The following is a 16,993-nucleotide window of genomic DNA, read 5'->3' as shown; positions in this document are numbered from 1 at the left end:
ACCTAGGAAAATTCAACGGCAGTCATTCCCTATCTATCTGACCTATAATCTTGATCATTGAAAATGTATAATAAAACTTATATCGTTAGGTGATAATACTAATATATGAGATCATAGTACAAATAAATAAAATCAAAATACAAATGAATTTGATCAAAATTAGGATTGAGGTTGTATAGAAGTAATAAAAGTAAATCAAATACACGGAATATTGTGACTAGTTTCACATTTTGATAGGCCTTGATTCGATAATATGGTGGGACCCATAACCAAATGTCATCAATTGTAAAGCTGATTTTTTATGATACTTTGTATTTTTTGTATTTTGACCATGCTTTTCATATATTTAATATTTATATAAACCCTCAAAACAGAATTTCCCAAAATAATTCTCAATCATTTTTTCTTAATCAATTATTTTGTAAACTAAACAATAACCTTTGGATTAATTAAATTTCATATTTGACACAAAAATAATATTAACCTATCAATTTCCCTAAAAGTTTAACTTATTAAGATTTGAACCCATAATATATACTTAGTTGTTCAATAAGATTTAAATGACCGCTTATCATATAACGAAAATTTACTCAGATCGAACCATACTATCTAGAAACAAAATTTTAGTATCATTTTTTTTATCACACTTTTTATATCTTAATCATATTCAAAATTAATACAAGATCTAAATGGTATTAATTTCATAAAAGAAAGATAATCGAAATCAAACTATAGTACCAAAAAGCATTCTCTTATTATATATATGACAATGAAAAGCTATTTTTTATTAATATTCGTTTTTGATACCTAGATTATATTTTTCATACCCACTTTCATATTTTTGTAACGTGGATGCAACAAAATTTCTTGGTCAAACCCTAGATCACAAGTTTATTTTGCTTTTCTCAAAAGAAGAGAGAGCTAGGTCCCAAGAGGAGGTGGCCTCACATGAACATTTCTCAATCTCAATAATAATAATAGTAATTTTTTTTAAGGAAAATAAAAAAAGAGGAGGCAAGAAAGGAAGGATGTTGGGTGAGATGAATGTTGACCAGAGAATCTTTCTTTCCAAAAGAAGCATTCTTTGAAGGAAGCATATGAAGTTGCCACCTCTCTAAATCCCATTGTCTTCATTTGAAATATCCCCACCATCCTCTACCCTCCTTTGTCTCCTCATCTATGGACACTCTCCTTCCTAGAAAATGACCTCTACTTCATTTTTATTCACATATTTATAATTTTTTTTTAACTAAAATTTTAATCTAACCTCATCTTACTTTTCTCAACCACCTTTTCACTTTCTTGTTTATTGAGATAGGTAAGGTGGGCTTGTCATGTGAATTGATTAATTAATTTTTATTTTTTATATATTAAATTTAAAAAAATCATTGATGTAATAGCCCTCTATCAAGAGTTTCAGTGATAGTTTAATAACCATTTTTGAAAATATTTTTTTTATTTTATATATAAAAAATAGTTTTTATAAAATTTGATAATAAATTTTTTATTTAGAATTTGTTTCAAGAAGAACTTGTTTGTGATAACCAAATTTAGGTATTTTTAAATAATAATTAACAAAAATATAAAATATTTTTAAAATTTTGTATCATGTATAACTATATAGTACCTTATTAGAAAATAGATTGAGATGGCTCAATTTCATATTTGAATTCCTAAACATAATTTTATTCTCGAAAACTATTGAGAATTGATTTTAAAAACTATTTTTGAGAATCAATAAACTCGATTTAAGTTCAATTTCATCTTATTTTTCTAAACTCGAGTTGAGTTAGAATTAAGTTCAATTTTATTATACTAATACTAAACCAACCATAAAAGTTAAATATCACTTTCTCACCAATTTTATTTATTTATTTATATTATATTTGGGTGATCAAATTCATGGACATGCACCCAAAATTATATAATAAAAATTATTAAAAAAATTGAAAAATATTTGTCTCTATTTATTTTTAGCAAAATGAATTTATGTTACAAAATTAGTTGATATAACAACATCAAATGAGTAACAACATACCAAGATGATGGAAATAATTAAAGAAATACCTTTTAGTTGGTTAAGAAAATAATTGGCCCTATAACCCATTTTATCATTACAATTAAGAAAAATTTGAACAAAATATAAATACCATACGATATTATAAAATATAAGAATTTGTAGTATTGTGAAAACTTTCTGGATGATCGTTCATGATAATGTATATTACTTTGTGACTCTCTATAAAATAAGAGGCCTCTAATAAAAATTCATTGGGTTTTTTCCTTAAATATTTTGTTTTCACTTTTTCATTTATCTACTTTCACTTTATTTTTCTACAACATGCAAGTGATTTTAATTTTAATTTCTATTTATTTTTCTGCTAAAAATTTTTTCATGGGAAAAGAAAAAACAAAAGATTGCTATAAGCAAGGAAATAAGAAATTTAGGGTAAGGGGATTACAAAATTTTAAATTAAATAAATATTAATATATATTTATTTTTAGTTGAATAAATATTAGTATCTTTTTATATTTGGAAAGGTTTGTATACCTTTGTTATCGATAGAGTTAACTAAAATCACTAATATCAATAAATGTCAATAAAAAATGGTAATATATATATATATATATACTTACCATAGACACACAAGATGAGAAAAAAAATTCCCAATAAACAAAATATCTAAATTTTAGTAAAAATAATTTTTAAATATTCTATTAAAGTAATTTTTGTAAGAAAATGATTTTGATAAAGAAAAATTGTAAATATAAGTTTCAATAATCTTAATAATAATAATAAAAAAATATTTTGAAACAATTTTTTTAAATATAAAATACTTTCCAAAAAAATTTATTTAAAATGTAAAAGAGGAATTAAGGGTAATTTTAATAAAAATTTAATTAAATAATGAAGATTTTGTGTAATTTAAATTAAAATTCCATAGAGTTAAAATTTATTTACTTGAAAATGTTAATACACGTTTTTTAAAACCATTTAAAATTAATTATTTTATTTTATTTTTCAAAATATTAAAGATTAGCTTATAAATCTTTTAAGAGATAACAAAAATAACAATAAAAAAATAATTTTATTTTCAAAATATATATTTTTTGGTAAAATAACATAAAACATGTAATTTAAAAATATCATAATATTATTTTTTTCTTTTTTAAAAAACAGAAAAGTAATTAAACCCATTTATTTATTTTATTGTAGTTCCAGGGTCTTTCTGCAACCACACTGCCAAAGCTCCACAGCATCTCCAGACCCCACAAAAATGCAAACCCACAGCGCCCTCCTCTCCACTTCTCAGTAAGTCTTCACAATTCCAGACTTTCTTCTCTCAATTCACCATACCCATTTCTGTTTTCCCTCTTTTTCTCTGACCATCTGTTGAGAATTTTCAATTTTATAATGCTTTTCAGCCCGCCCTTATTGCAGACTTAGGGTTTTTATAAGACTCTGGAAACAGACCCAGATGCAATAAACTGAATCATTCAATTTGGGTTTGTCTTGGATTATTTTTTATGGGTTCAAAGGGAAGAAAGTGGGTCCAAATTGATAACCAAACATTTAGCCATAAATGTGTTTTAGGAGATGAGAGTGGTAGTTACTTCAAATTGCTAACCAAGAAAGTGGCCGTGAATGGGAAAATAATGTTGTTGCATTTTTTGTCTTGCAGGTACCCCATTTTCTCTTTTGGTTGCAATTGTGACGGATCAAATTTATCATTGTTCCCTTGCAATTTAAATCTTGGGGTTGGGAGAGGTATGCTACTCTGCCCATATTTGGATTGGAGTGAACTATGAATTTCAATTCTTGGAACCTGGTTGCACGTGTTTCTAGATGCTAGGATAGTATGGGCTATGGAATTTGTGTAGTCAGGTGTAGTTAATTCTGATGCATTTGGGGCAAAATAAGGGAATGTTTGAATTCTTCCATAACTATTTTGCCCATTTTGACAATCTAATATGGCTAAACTATTGCTTATCGAATTAGAAGCGGACTTAAATACCCAAGTAAACTTAGTATTGACCTTTACAAGGAATAAAGAATTAGGGAAATAAAGTAAGATGACATAAGGAGATGAATTTTTTTGATAGGCAAAGGCACAAAAAAAGTATATTAATAAAAAATGGGCGCCAAACGATTAACCCAAGGCATACAAAAAGTATACAACAGGCGCCTATAGGTGAAAACAAATGAAAGAGGGATACAAAAAAACACACCTGCCCTCATCTATAGCCCAACCATTCAAAAAAGTTAATCAAAGAGTTAGGCCCTTCAGCTATACACAACTTAGACCAAGACCTAAGGAGATGAATTAATATCCTAAAATCCTTTCCTTGAATCTCTCTGTTGCATTTCTCAACTTTTCGATCCATCATTTTGAGGTATTATATTCTACTATAGTGCCATTACATCTTTAAGTGAAAGGAGGATAACTTTGGTATTTTGTGTAGGAAATTGGAAGAGAAACAGAAATGAGTCTTACATTAATCAATGTCATATCAAAAGAAATGGTTTTGTTGATTAATGGGATAAAAGTGTAGTGACTCTTCCAATGCTTCTACATGTGCACTTTGGATTATCTCTAATTTGTTTCTTATGCTAAGGATGATAAGGCCCTAGAGTAAATGCTCACCCATTGGATAAACCATTGCTTATCAAATTAGAAGCCGGCTTAAATACCCAAATAAACCTAGCATTGACCTTTACAAGGAATAAAGAATATGGGAAATAAAGTAAGATGACACAAGGAGATGAATTAATATCCTAAAATATCTTCCTTGAATCTCTCTATTGCATTTCTCAACTTTTTGATCCATCATTTTGAGGTATTTTATGCTACTATATTACATCTTTAAGTAAAAGGAGGATAACTTTGGTATTTTGTGTAGGAAATTGGAAGAGAAACAAAAATAGGTATTACATTAAACAATGACACATCAAAATAAATGGTTTTGACGATTAATGGGGTAAAAGTGCAGTGACTCCTCTCATGCTTCTACATGTACACCTTGGATTATCTCTAACTTGTTTCTTATGCTAAGGATGATAAGGCCCTAGAGTAAATGCTCACCCATCGGATAAACTATCGCTTATCGAATTAGAAGCCGACTTAAATACCCAAATAAACCTAGTATTGACCTTTACAAGGAATAAAGAATATGGGAAATACAGTAAGATGACATAAGGAGATGAATTACTATCCTAAAATTCCTTCCTTGAATCTCTCTATCGCATTCCTGAACTTTTCGTTCCATCATTTTGAGGTATTATTTGGTACTATAGTACCCTTACATCTTTAAGTTAAAGGACGATAACTTTGGTAGTTTGTGTAGAAAATTGGAAGAGAAACAGAAATGAGTCTCACATAAAACAATGACATATAAAAAAGAAATGGTTTTGAAGATTAATGGGATAAAAGTGTAGTTACTCCTCCCATGCTTCTACATGTGCACCTTGGGTTATCTCTAACTTGTTTCTTATGCTAAGGATGATAAGGTCCTAGAGCAAAAGGGAGTTCTTTCGTCTTGAAATCTGAATAATATTCATTAAAAAAGCGGTTCTTTCGGGCATTCTTGGGCATTCATCGAAAGGGGTGCTTAGAATTTGACCAATCGCGGAGATATCTGGAAATAATATTTTTTATTATTTCTTCATTCAAAGTGGACTCTTATTCTATTTCCGTATTCTTTCTAGATTCAAGGACTAACTGCTGAATCGCAAATAAAAAATAGAGAATAGATTCATAGGCTCGATACCTTGTAATAGAACTCATGCTTGATAGAACTATTAGATCGAGAGTTGACGAATGAATTGGGTTCATTAACAATTCACAACTGAAAAAAAAAATGACAAAAAAGAAAGCATTCACTCCCCTTCTATATCTTGCATCTATAGCATTTTTGCCCTGGTGGATCTCTCTATCACTTAATAAAAGTCTGGAATCTTGGGTTACTAATTGGTGGAATACTAGGCAATCTAAAACTTTTTTGAATGATATTCAAGAAAAATTCATAGAATTAGAGGAACTCTTCTTGTTGGATGAAATGATAAAGGAATGCCCGGAAACACATCTACAAAAGCTTCTTTTGGGAATCCACAAAGAAACGATCCAATTGATCAAGATTTACAATGAGGATCCTATCCATACGATTTTGCACTTCTCGAAAAATATAATCTGTTTCGTTATTCTAAGTGGTTATTCTATTCTGGGTAATGAAGAACTTCTTATTCTTAACTCTTGGATTCAACAATTTCTATATAACTTAGGCGACACAATAAAAGCTTTTTCTATTCTTTTATTAACTGATTTATGTATCGGATTCCACTCGCCCCATGTTTGGGAACTAACGATTGGCTCTGTCTACAAAGATTTTGGATTTGCTCATAACGATCAAATTATATCTAGTCTTGTTTCCACCTTTCCGGTCATTCTAGATACAATTTTAAAATATTGGACCTTTCGGTATTTAAATCGTGTATCTTCGTCACTTGTAGTGATTTATCATTCAATGAATGATTGAAAAATGATCCAATCCATTGTTGATATTAATCCAATTAGAATGTTTGTTACTTTGTGCATAAACAAAGTGTTCAAAATCGTGCTTACTTTTTATATTTCTACCCGTCCAAGGGATTCCTCCTATATTCCAGTAAAATTATTTCAGTAAATAGCAGAATCGTGGATAGGAAACTATACTAGCGGCCTACCTAATTTATTGTAGAAATTTTCGGGATCAATGATTGGACCATGCAAACTAGAAATACCTTTTCTTGGATAAAGGAACAGATTACTCGATCCATTTCTGTATCGCTTATGATATATATAATAACTCGAACATCCATTTCAAATGCATATCCCATTTTTGCACAGCAGAGTTATGAAAATCCACGAGAAGCGACTGGACCTATTATATGTGCCAATTGTCATTTAGCTAATAAGCCCGTGGATATTGAGGTTCCACAAGCGGTACTTCCTGATACTGTATTTGAAATAGTTGTTCGAATTCCTTATGATATGCAACTGAAATAAGTTCTTGCTAATGGTAAAAGAGGGGCTTTGAATGTGGGGGCTGTTCTTATTTTACCTGAGGGGTTTGAATTAGCCCCACCAGATCGTATTTCCCCCGAGATGAAAGAAAAGATAGGCAATCTATCTTTTCAGAACTATCGCCCTACTAAAAAAAATATTCTTGTGATAGGTCCTGTTCCTGGTAAAAAATATAGTGAAATCACCTTTCCTATTCTTTCTCCCGATCCCGCTACTAAGAAAGATGTTCACTTCTTAAAATATCAAATGCTCAACCATTGGGTAGATGCTTGATCACCTTGTATGCAACATGGATGGCTCCCCAAAAGTTTTTCTTACCAAAGATGAATCACCTTTTAGTTTTGTTGTTAAGGTTATCAACCTTATTGTTAGTCATTTTAGCATACATTGTTGGTCAATTACCTTGTAGCTTAAACTTTTGATTAAAATTAGTAGCTTTAAATGGCCTCAGATCCTTGGTTTTTGAGAAGCCTTAGGTTTCACACAAACTTATGGAATTGACTACCAAGAGACTTTTGCACCTGTTGCAAAGATCAATTCCATTCGGATTTTACTTTCTCTTGTAGTACATTTTAATTGGCCTTTACACCAATTAGATGCGAAAAATGCTTTCTTAAATGGTGATTTCGAGGAAGAAGTGTTTATGGATTTACCACCGGGTTTCAAAGAAAAGTTAGAAAAAAAAAAGGTTTGCGGATTAAAGAAGTCCTTGTATGGTCTTAAGCAGTCTCCTAGGGATTGGTTTGAGAGATTTGGAAAAGTAATCAAGCTTCAAGGATATATTCAAAGTCAAGCTGACCATACAATGTTTTATAAACACTCAAGAGAAGGAAAGATTGTTGTGTTGATAGTTTATGTGGATGACATTATTCTAACTGGTGATGAAAATCTAGAACTTGAGAGATTGAAGAAAACTTTAACCCGTGAATTTGAGAGAAAAGATTTGGGTCCCCTAATATACTTTCTTGGTATGGAGTTTGCTAGATCCAAGAAAGGTATTTTCATTTCTCAAAGAAAATGTATACTTGACTTATTAAGTGAAACGGGTTTACTTGGATGTAAGGCTACAGAAACTCCTATAGAACTGAATTTGAAACTCTAACCAACAAGTTCAGTAGAGGTGATTGACAAAGAGAAATATCAACGCCTAGTTGGGAGACTTATTTATCTCTCTCATACTCGTCCCGATATTGCTTTTGCGGTAAGCATGGTGAGTCAATTCATGCACTCGCCAAATCAGGGACGCTTTGATGCAGTGTATAGAATTTTAAGGTACTTAAAGGGGACTCCAGGAAAAGGACTTCTATATGAGAACCGAGGACATCTCCAAGTGGATGTTTTTACTGATGCAGATCGCGCAGGAAGTGTAATTGATAGGAGATCAACTTCGGAGTATTGTACTTTTGTTGGAGGCAATCTTGTGACTTGGCGGAGTAAAAAGCAGAGTGTTGTGGCTAGAAGTAGTGCTGAAGCTGAGTTTAGAGTTGTAGCCCATGACATTTGTGAAGTTTTGTGGATTAAACAATTACTTGAAGAACTTAAGGTTGCTAGCTCTTTACCTATGAAGGTCTTTTGTGATAATAAAGCTGTCATTGCCATTGCACATAATCTAGTACTCCATGATAAAACTAAACATGTCGAGGTTGATAAACATTTTATCAAGGAGAAGCTGGAAAATGGATTGATTGTTATGCCCTATATACCTACGGTTGAACAAGTTGTAGATATACTCACTAAAGGATTGCCAAAGAAGCAGTTTGATGATTTAGTAAGCAAACTGGTCATGAATGACATATTCAAGCTAGCTTGAGGGGGAGTGTTGAGAATCTCAATCATATCATAATTTTTCTGATCTGGTTGCTACCTATTTTTTAGGGATAATCTGATTGCTACCTATTTTTTAGGGATAATTTGTTGCTGTTTTTAAGGGATAAGTTGTATATTTTAAATTTATTTTGTTCCTAGAAATTTGGATGTACAACTGTAGATTTAGTTTGATTTGTTGTAGCTTTTCTATAAATGGAATCGTGTTTCCCTTCCTTATTCAATTAATATACAGCATTTTTCTTTTTTCCTTTTCTACACCTCTCTCTCTCTCTCTCTCTCTCTCTCCTTCTCTTTCCTTCTCTCTCTGCTTCTCTCTGTCATGCATGCAAATATGCACCATTTGTTGCTCAGTCTTTGTGAACTATAGTTCTCCCATTATTGGAATTCTTTTAACCTTAGTTTGAGTTCTTTGTTTTTTATGGAAGATATAACGTATGTTGGACATCTGTATTTTTGTAACTTCGGTGTTATTTTTTCCAGCAAGAAGAAAGCTTAAGGTTTGTCAAACGAGAGCTAGCTTTTGGGAATCCATCAGATCCGGGTAACTAGAAAACAGGCACACACGCATGTACCCTTCCCATTGAGTTGGGAGGTTCTATTATATGACCATTTGAATTGGAATGGCCTTTTCTCTGTTTCTGCATGTGCATCTGTTGGGTTATTGTAACATATGATTAGAATTTCAGTAAGGCAAATAATTAGTTTTTTGTGTTATATTGCTCTTAAGAGTTAGGTTCAATGTTTTTTTCTTGGTTTCAGCCCCTTAATTATTGAAACTATTAGTTGTTTTGTGCACGAGTATTTTGTCCGAAAGTGCAGTGGATGGTGACAGGTGGTCTCTTGTTTCATCACTTTGTGATGCAGCATTGCTGCCATTACTTGGTGGCACTGACCATGAGACGTACATTTTTCTCATTTTCTTATTAAAAAAAATGATTGTAAAGAATTATAAGCATATAATGCTTTGCTACTCTAGTGCCTTCTTTTATAGAAAATAAAGCATGTTAGGAAGTGCCAGAAGGAGACAAACCGTAGCATACAGGGTAGTATACACTTTCTCCTCTTTAATTCATACTATTCTATCTGGATCAGCAGAGAAGTTTTGTTAGAAACTTCATGTTAGACTTTCTCTGGATGGATCATCCTAAGTTTAATAAGAAATTTCTCTGGTTGGTATGTTTGAAGTGCTTTTTATTACAAGTTTATGCCTATTTTAGTGAGTTCTTGGGTGCATGCCAAAGAGACAAAGTAGAGTGGTTGCTGGAGGGGGAGGGGTAAAGAGAGGAGATAAGAGGGTAGAGGCTATTTTCTTGTTATGTGCCTAGACGAGAGAGGAGGACCCCTTTTCCATAAAGATGAGAATAATATAGGTGAGGGCACACACAAGTGTAACCGGAGCATATGTATGAAGCAACTAATGAGAGGTAAACATGTGATTGATGGAGTATTTCCATCTAGGAGTGACACGTATCCTGTGATCCAATTCCCTCTATCTTCTTAGATCTTGGGCCCACTTGGCCAAGGGGGATGAGGTAGTGGCCGGGGTTAGAAGGCTTCTCCAAATCCCACATATGAAGATGAAGCACCTGGTTTATGAATAAATCAACCAAGGTGAAGCATCTCCCTGTATCTACCGAATTATGCATTGAAGGCTTGGGGAAGGGCCCTACTTATAAGGGTAGGGAACCTTTTTAAACCATCCCTTATTTAATTATTATGGCGATAGATATATATTATTTAGATACTTATAATTTAATTATAGCAATACTAAAATTTATTTACTTTTATGTTGCTTGATTTGATGGAAGATATAAATGTTTTTCTTTTGTGTGGGCCTTATGTGAAATGTGGCATCAGTTTATTTGAAGAAAATTTATGCCATGTGGCAGCTTTTATTGGCAACTGAAATTGAAGGATCTTCCATGAATCAAGCAGGTTCAAGACTAATATCCAAAATTGCTGACAGTTCAGCCTCAACCTTGATCTTTTAGTTGCACAATGATTACATGATCCTCAATGCCACGACTCTCCTTCTTTCGTTGCATGAAAATATTAATGCTATGCTATTCATGATTATTTCCTTGAAGTTCAGACCTACTCACAATCTTCTGTATAAACTCCACCATATTTCATTTTGCTTAGCCTGCTTGAAAATTTTCACCATGTTCATGTCCCTTTCCAATATTAGTAGGGCATTAGCATCCTTGAATTTTGGTGACCCCTTTATTTTTTCGTGAACCTTACACTATTGTGGGATGTTGAATTGAAACTCAGATGACACTCTAGCCAGAAGGTTGTCAGTATTCCACCAGGCCTGCGCCTGTTAGCATGATTACTTGTTGACTTCTTATGCAGAAATCAGTTTGCTTGAAGTACCCTTTAGAAGCCTCATTGAGAATATTTGTGTTAGTCCCTGTCTTCCCCCACTTTATTACTGTTTGAAAGAGAGAATTGATCATATTTTGACGAATTGATTTGTGCACTCCAAGTGGTCGACATCACATTGATCAAAACTCAAGGTTTAATTTGAGGCACCACGGATGTTGTGAGCTGTGAGAATTAAGAGAGAAGAGCCTTAGTAGCATCAGAAGCTTTAGTATTGGACAAGGAATTTGGTTGTATTTATCATGGAGAAGTAGTTTCTGCTTTGCTTCAAGCTATAGAACCATAGCCTGTTCTACTAGCAGTTTTTGCAGGATTAGAGCAGGCAGGCTTGTTCCACTGGATGTGCTAGAAGCTTGTTAGCAAAATTTTGTGCTTCAAGTCAGAAGTAGAAAGATATTAAGAAATTTGTATTTGATTCTATTTTCTTAAAGGTTACTGGTTCTTCTATTAGTAAGAATTTCTTTTTCTGATTCTTCTTCATGCCAAAAACAACGTACTTTGAAGTTTCATTAAAGCTTTAGGCCTCCTTTTGTGATTTGGAAGAACCTATGAAAATCTTTGAAGATTCAGAAAAGCTTTAATCTCCACCTTAGATTTTCTGAATTTCTTCTCTGCTGAATTATGCCATGTGCTGATTTTTAGTTGCCACAATTTTAATTATGACCACATGTCATTTTGAGACTTGTTCATCAATTCTATGTGGCAACTTGCGAGTGGTTAATTTTTACCCTTATAAATCACTTGTACGAATACTCTCTTTCTTGGTCATTTGATAAGTAGGGGTTTGATTCAGATGGATCAAAACCAGGAAGTGCTGAAAAAGGACTGATTCAACTCCTTAGCAAAAAAATGCTATCATGAAGGTTTCTTGTTAATGAGGGGCACATTAGACCATTTCAGGCACATGCAGTTGCTACTTATTGGAGCTGAAAACAGTAATGATAGTAATTTTATGCACCCAAAATGCTTGGTTACAATTTGCCTATGATATTATGCACTGCAGTATCATCCTTTTGGTTCATCTTCCGCTTGAATTAATTTATCCACCTTTTGCTCACCTTTATATCATAAACTGATAGTGTCATTGCCTCACCCAAGTTCATCCAACTTATTCTTCATCTATAATTCAAAAGGGCCTTAGCTTGCTTTGTGTTGTAGGTTTTTGAAGAATAATACAACACAAGTTATTGAACCACCCTCCACAAACCAAGAAGAGGAAGAACCATTGCCCGAGGAGTTTGTTCTTGTTGAAAAGACTCTAGCTGACGGAGCAATTGAACAGATAATATTTTCTTCAGGTGGAGATGTTGATGTCTATGATCTCCAGGCCTTATGTGATAAGGTGATGGTTTTAGTGTCGGTAACTTTTTCTGAACATGCATGGCCATGAATTTTGAGATTGCATGCCTGTTGTGTGAAAAGTTCCATATAAATTAATGTATTTATGTGGTTCTTATGCATGCAGGCATACCTATCAATGGCTATATTTGTACAAGTTCATGTTCTTGAAGTTTTTCTGCAACTTTTAGGACATGAATCAGGCATTTCTTTTCATGAATTTATGTTGGTTGAGCTTGTAAAGAACTATGTAATTGATCCTCTCAGATTCTCATTTTACTTTTCCTATGAAGAATTTAATTATCCAAATGTATGATTTTTTGGTTGCATAGGTGGGCTGGCCCCGAAGGCCTCTATCAAAACTATCTGCAGCTTTAAAAAATAGCTACATGGTAGCCACATTGCATTCCTTAAGGAAATCACCTGGAGAAGGTACTTACTAAATATGATGTTGTTACATTACTCTCCAATTCATTACGATTGGTTATGTTAGATTAGTATCTGCACTTGTTTATTCATCCAAAACTACTTACTGTTGAGTTTATTTCTATTTCTTTTTTTTTTTCCTCATATAGATGATGAATATACTTGGAAAAGTTATTTGACAGAGAGGAATGAGCAAAAGAAGCTTATTGGCATGGCCCGTGCTACATCAGATCATGCCTTCAATGCCACAATTTGGGATGTCCTTGTTGATCCTTCATATCAGGTATTCTTCATATCTTTGCCTTGGAAAAGAGATCCTGGTTGTGGACATTTAAGGAGAATTTTCCTTCTCAGACCCAAAATTGTAATAACATGAACATGTTGAAGCATATATTTGTGTAATGCATGATATAAAAGCAAATGTACTTAATTTGGATAACTAGAGAAAATACGGTACTACTTTCAGTGATCTATATGGCAACTGTGGGTGGATATAAGAGGGGGGGCTATACTTGTTGGTAGCATACTGTCTGGGGGAAGATAAGACCACTGTTCATTAACCTTTCTGATTTGAAATTAATAAGCATATTATGTAAATCTTATCCAATTTTGTACAATATCTAAAACCACTAGGTCCAGTTATTATTGAAACGATTTTGAAGATTTCCTGATTAACTCCTATTAAACATACTTGTGCATGAACGCATATTTGAATTCAATTGAGTCTTTGACACTAGATATTAATTTGAGATCTTAATCAAATACAACCCATAATTGGTGTCATTGTGCATAAATTTGATTTTGGTCCAATCTGCTAGCAGGCCTACTTGTAGACTAGAAGAATATAGTTGAGTAGTCCTAAACCATGATTCTGGTTTGGGTACAGTAGTATATTGCCACAAAGATACAGTTTACTTTTTACACCATAGCTTTTGGGGTTGAGCTCCTTAGTGATTCTAGTTTTCTTTCCATTTCGTACATTTTGAAGTTTGTTATTGATTATGGCATTGAAACTTGGTGAAAAATCTTTGGATGTATTTTGGAGGCAACACATTGTAGAGAATGTTTTCTGATAATGAGGTTTCCTTTTATTTATTTATTTGATAAGAAATGAGGACTGTTATGTATATAAACAAAGGATAAGATATCCTTGCAACTGATCGAATATCCAAAAAAGAAAGACAAACAAAGAGGAAAAAAAATGCAAACAACATAAGTCCCTTTATTTAACATGGCCATATCATCTCAAGGAGGAAGATGAACCCCACCATCTCCTTTCACAAGAAACAAGTGCCTTCTCATGATCGGCTTTGTGTAAGAGTTAGGGTGTTATGGAATTTGGTGTTTTCCTTGTTTGGGGTTGTGTGGGTGATGGCAAGTTCAATAAGAGAGACCCTTTTAGGGTGGCACGGTTCTTTTGTGGGCAAAAAATGGAAGTGAGTCTGGAAGTTGGTCCCACTGGGTCTCTTTTGGACATTATGGAAGGATAGGAATAGGAGATCATTTGAAAACAAAGAAATGTCTGATCAAGTGCTAACTCTCATTTCTTTGTAACCTTCTGTTGTGGGTTAGGTTGTATATAGATGAGGATTACCTATTAGATTTTATAAATCGGTAAGGGTCTTCATGAAGGGGCTTTTGTTTTTGTTGCCCTTTCCTTCACATTTTGCATTTTGGTGTCCTTTATATACAACGTAGGTACTTTGATGTGCTTTTGCTAAGCAAAAAAGAAAAAAGAAAAAAAAAAGGTTCAATTTTTAAGGACTACTTGCCTTCAATATTTGCAATGGTCTATATGAAGTCATAAAGGAAAGCTGGTTGTCTCTCCTCTCAGAAATCATATTTCTCTGGAAACTGAATCAAATTTACGGATTTTACTATTGTTCTCTTAGCCAAGATAGGAATTATCTATCTTCTTATTTCGAAGAGTTGGGTAACCGGCTAAGATTGTGTCCTTTGGTGATAAATATCAGGGGTGTGAATTGGGCTGGGCTAAGCCAAAACTACTATCTTACTGAAACTGAGTATTGATTGCATGGCTTAACACTGTAACGGGCATGTTTTGGGTGTGGTTTGACTCTAAGATACAGATATGTTTGTTGGGTCAAAACAAGTTGAAGGCATTAAGGAATCAATCCAAATGTTTTTTTCACCTGAACCTCTGTTTCTGCATTTTGGCGATATAAGATAGGGCTGTGAATTGGACTGGGGCCAAAATTGCAATCCATCTGAAACTGACGATAGATGGCTTAAGTCTGCAACAGGCCCTCTGTTTGGGATGTTGAAACTGTGATTATTGTTTGAGTCTGAGATACTGATATGTTTGTTGGGTGTCAAATTGGTTGGGAGCATCAGTGAAATCAATCCACATGTTTTGGCAACTTATTTGTTTGTGGTAATTAGACATGATTAATATTTCTGAATTTCTATAACTGCAAAGTTTTTCTGACTATGTTCTTGTCATTCAGGGCCAGGGACTTGGAAAGGCCCTCGTTGAAAAGACTATAAGAGCTCTTCTGCAAAGGGACATTGGCAATATAACACTCTTTGCAGATAGCCAAGGTACGGTCTTCCCTAAATTTGTACATCCTAACTTCATTGCAGTACATGACCTATCTTTATGGGCATGAAGATTGGCCATTCTACTACTACTTCTGTTCATGTTATGCATTAAGTAATAAAAGATAGAAACAGGCCTTGGCCCCTGTAAGGTTGGCGGCATGAATGTTGCTCTCCAGTTCAGGCTGTAAAAAGTCACATGTTTGTCCATGCTCTGACACCTTCCCTTGCATGATCATATTTTCAAAATTAATCTGTATCCTATCCCTAACCTCGAGCCCACAGCATGACATATTATCCTCTTAATGGCATGATATTGATGACAGATTTGGGAGTTGATGGATGGATTTCACCTTGTTTTGTTGTGTGGCTATTGCAGTGGTGGAGTTCTATCGAAATTTAGGTTTTGAACCTGACCCAGAGGGCATCAAAGGTATGTTCTGGCACCCAAGGTATTAGTTGCGCTTCGAGCAAGCATGAGATACATTGCTATAAAAGAAGGTATCTCCAATGTTTCTATTTTACATGGGGCATGGGACAGTAGTGATGGAGGATCTGCATCTAAATCCATGAATACACTAATTTCTAAATTTGTATAATTTTGACCACATTGAATTTAGTGCTTCTGATGATTTGTCTCTTCTGTTGGGCTTTCAACCCTCTGTATGACTTCAAAATCTTTGCCTAAAAGAAAATGTACAAAATAAAATTCTTCATCTTTTTATTTCTTCTTGATATTAGTATGCAGGATTGATCACTAGAGCTTTTCAGAAAGTTTCATAGGCTAGTAGAACACATTTTGGAATGTTGGCACCAATAAAAACAGGGGACATCATTTTCATCATATATGATTACTGGTGCTGAAGTTCTCTGTAGATCCATGCTGGTGGAATTTAAATAAATCATGGAACAGGTACTAGGTAGTATGCTAATATCAATTTGAGCATATTCCTTGAACTGCATACTGTATGGACTATGGAGACAATAATCTCATGATACACCCAAAGAGCTTGTCTGTAACTGTCACTTTGTTGAGTTGAATTGTAATTTGTGAACAAAGGTGTTGATTTCCTTGAATGTAGTAGGATGGCTCTGGGTTTAGGTTCAGGTTGAGATTTTTTGAGTCTGTTTGACATTGATTTTAAGAAATGTTTATAATCTTTTTAACATTTGAAATTTTTTATCATTTAAGTATTGAAAAAATTGAAAACATTTTCTAATCTCATTTGAAGCCAAAGATAAAGTGAAACTCACATTGATGCTCGGATTCATTGTCTTTCACTTGAGAAATGTTTTATTTAATTTTTTTGGTTGCATAGATGGAAGATACTCCTAGTGATCTTGGATTCGATTTTTATTTTAGAGATTGGAAATCCCCTTTCATTAGGCTTTCTATA

At 33.3% G+C, this 16,993-nt stretch overlaps 1 protein-coding gene across 4 annotated transcripts; it reads left to right on the top strand.

The window, feature by feature from the left end:
* The first annotated feature begins 3,208 nt into the window (after positions 1–3,208).
* On the top strand, positions 3,209–16,312 carry LOC100250235 (histone acetyltransferase TAP1). 4 transcript variants are annotated; one of them, XM_019221907.2, is made up of 9 exons: positions 3,220–3,313; positions 3,684–3,769; positions 9,369–9,429; positions 12,432–12,615; positions 12,739–12,861; positions 12,944–13,043; positions 13,220–13,320; positions 15,506–15,599; positions 15,976–16,312. In XM_019221907.2, the coding sequence occupies exons 1-9, from the start codon at positions 3,279–3,281 to the stop codon at positions 16,053–16,055; spliced, it is 864 nt and encodes a 287-aa protein (XP_019077452.1). In that variant the 5' UTR covers positions 3,220–3,278; the 3' UTR covers positions 16,056–16,312. The 4 variants fall into 4 exon arrangements, with proteins under 4 accessions (XP_010653125.1, XP_019077452.1, XP_019077451.1 ...); XM_019221906.2 differs by having other exon boundaries at positions 13,187–13,320; XM_010654823.3 differs by lacking the exon at positions 12,739–12,861 and having other exon boundaries at positions 3,209–3,313; positions 13,187–13,320.
* Positions 16,313–16,993: the final 681 nt, after the last annotated feature.

This window comes from Vitis vinifera, chromosome 8 (assembly GCF_030704535.1).
Source record: "Vitis vinifera cultivar Pinot Noir 40024 chromosome 8, ASM3070453v1".
NCBI classification, from domain to species: Eukaryota; Viridiplantae; Streptophyta; class Magnoliopsida; order Vitales; family Vitaceae; genus Vitis; species Vitis vinifera.
The sequence above is the reverse complement of the archived record's forward strand: the minus strand, read 5'-3'. Positions and strand labels throughout refer to the sequence as shown.

Coding starts and splice junctions, on each gene's coding strand:
- LOC100250235 (XM_019221906.2), top strand. CDS start 3,279: ATGCAAACCCACAGCGCCCTCCTCTCCACTTCTCA. Junction 13,044..13,186: donor AAGGAAATCACCTGGAGAAG/GTACTTACTAAA, acceptor TTCCTCATATAG/ATGATGAATATACTTGGAAA. Junction 15,600..15,975: donor ACTCTTTGCAGATAGCCAAG/GTACGGTCTTCC, acceptor TGGCTATTGCAG/TGGTGGAGTTCTATCGAAAT.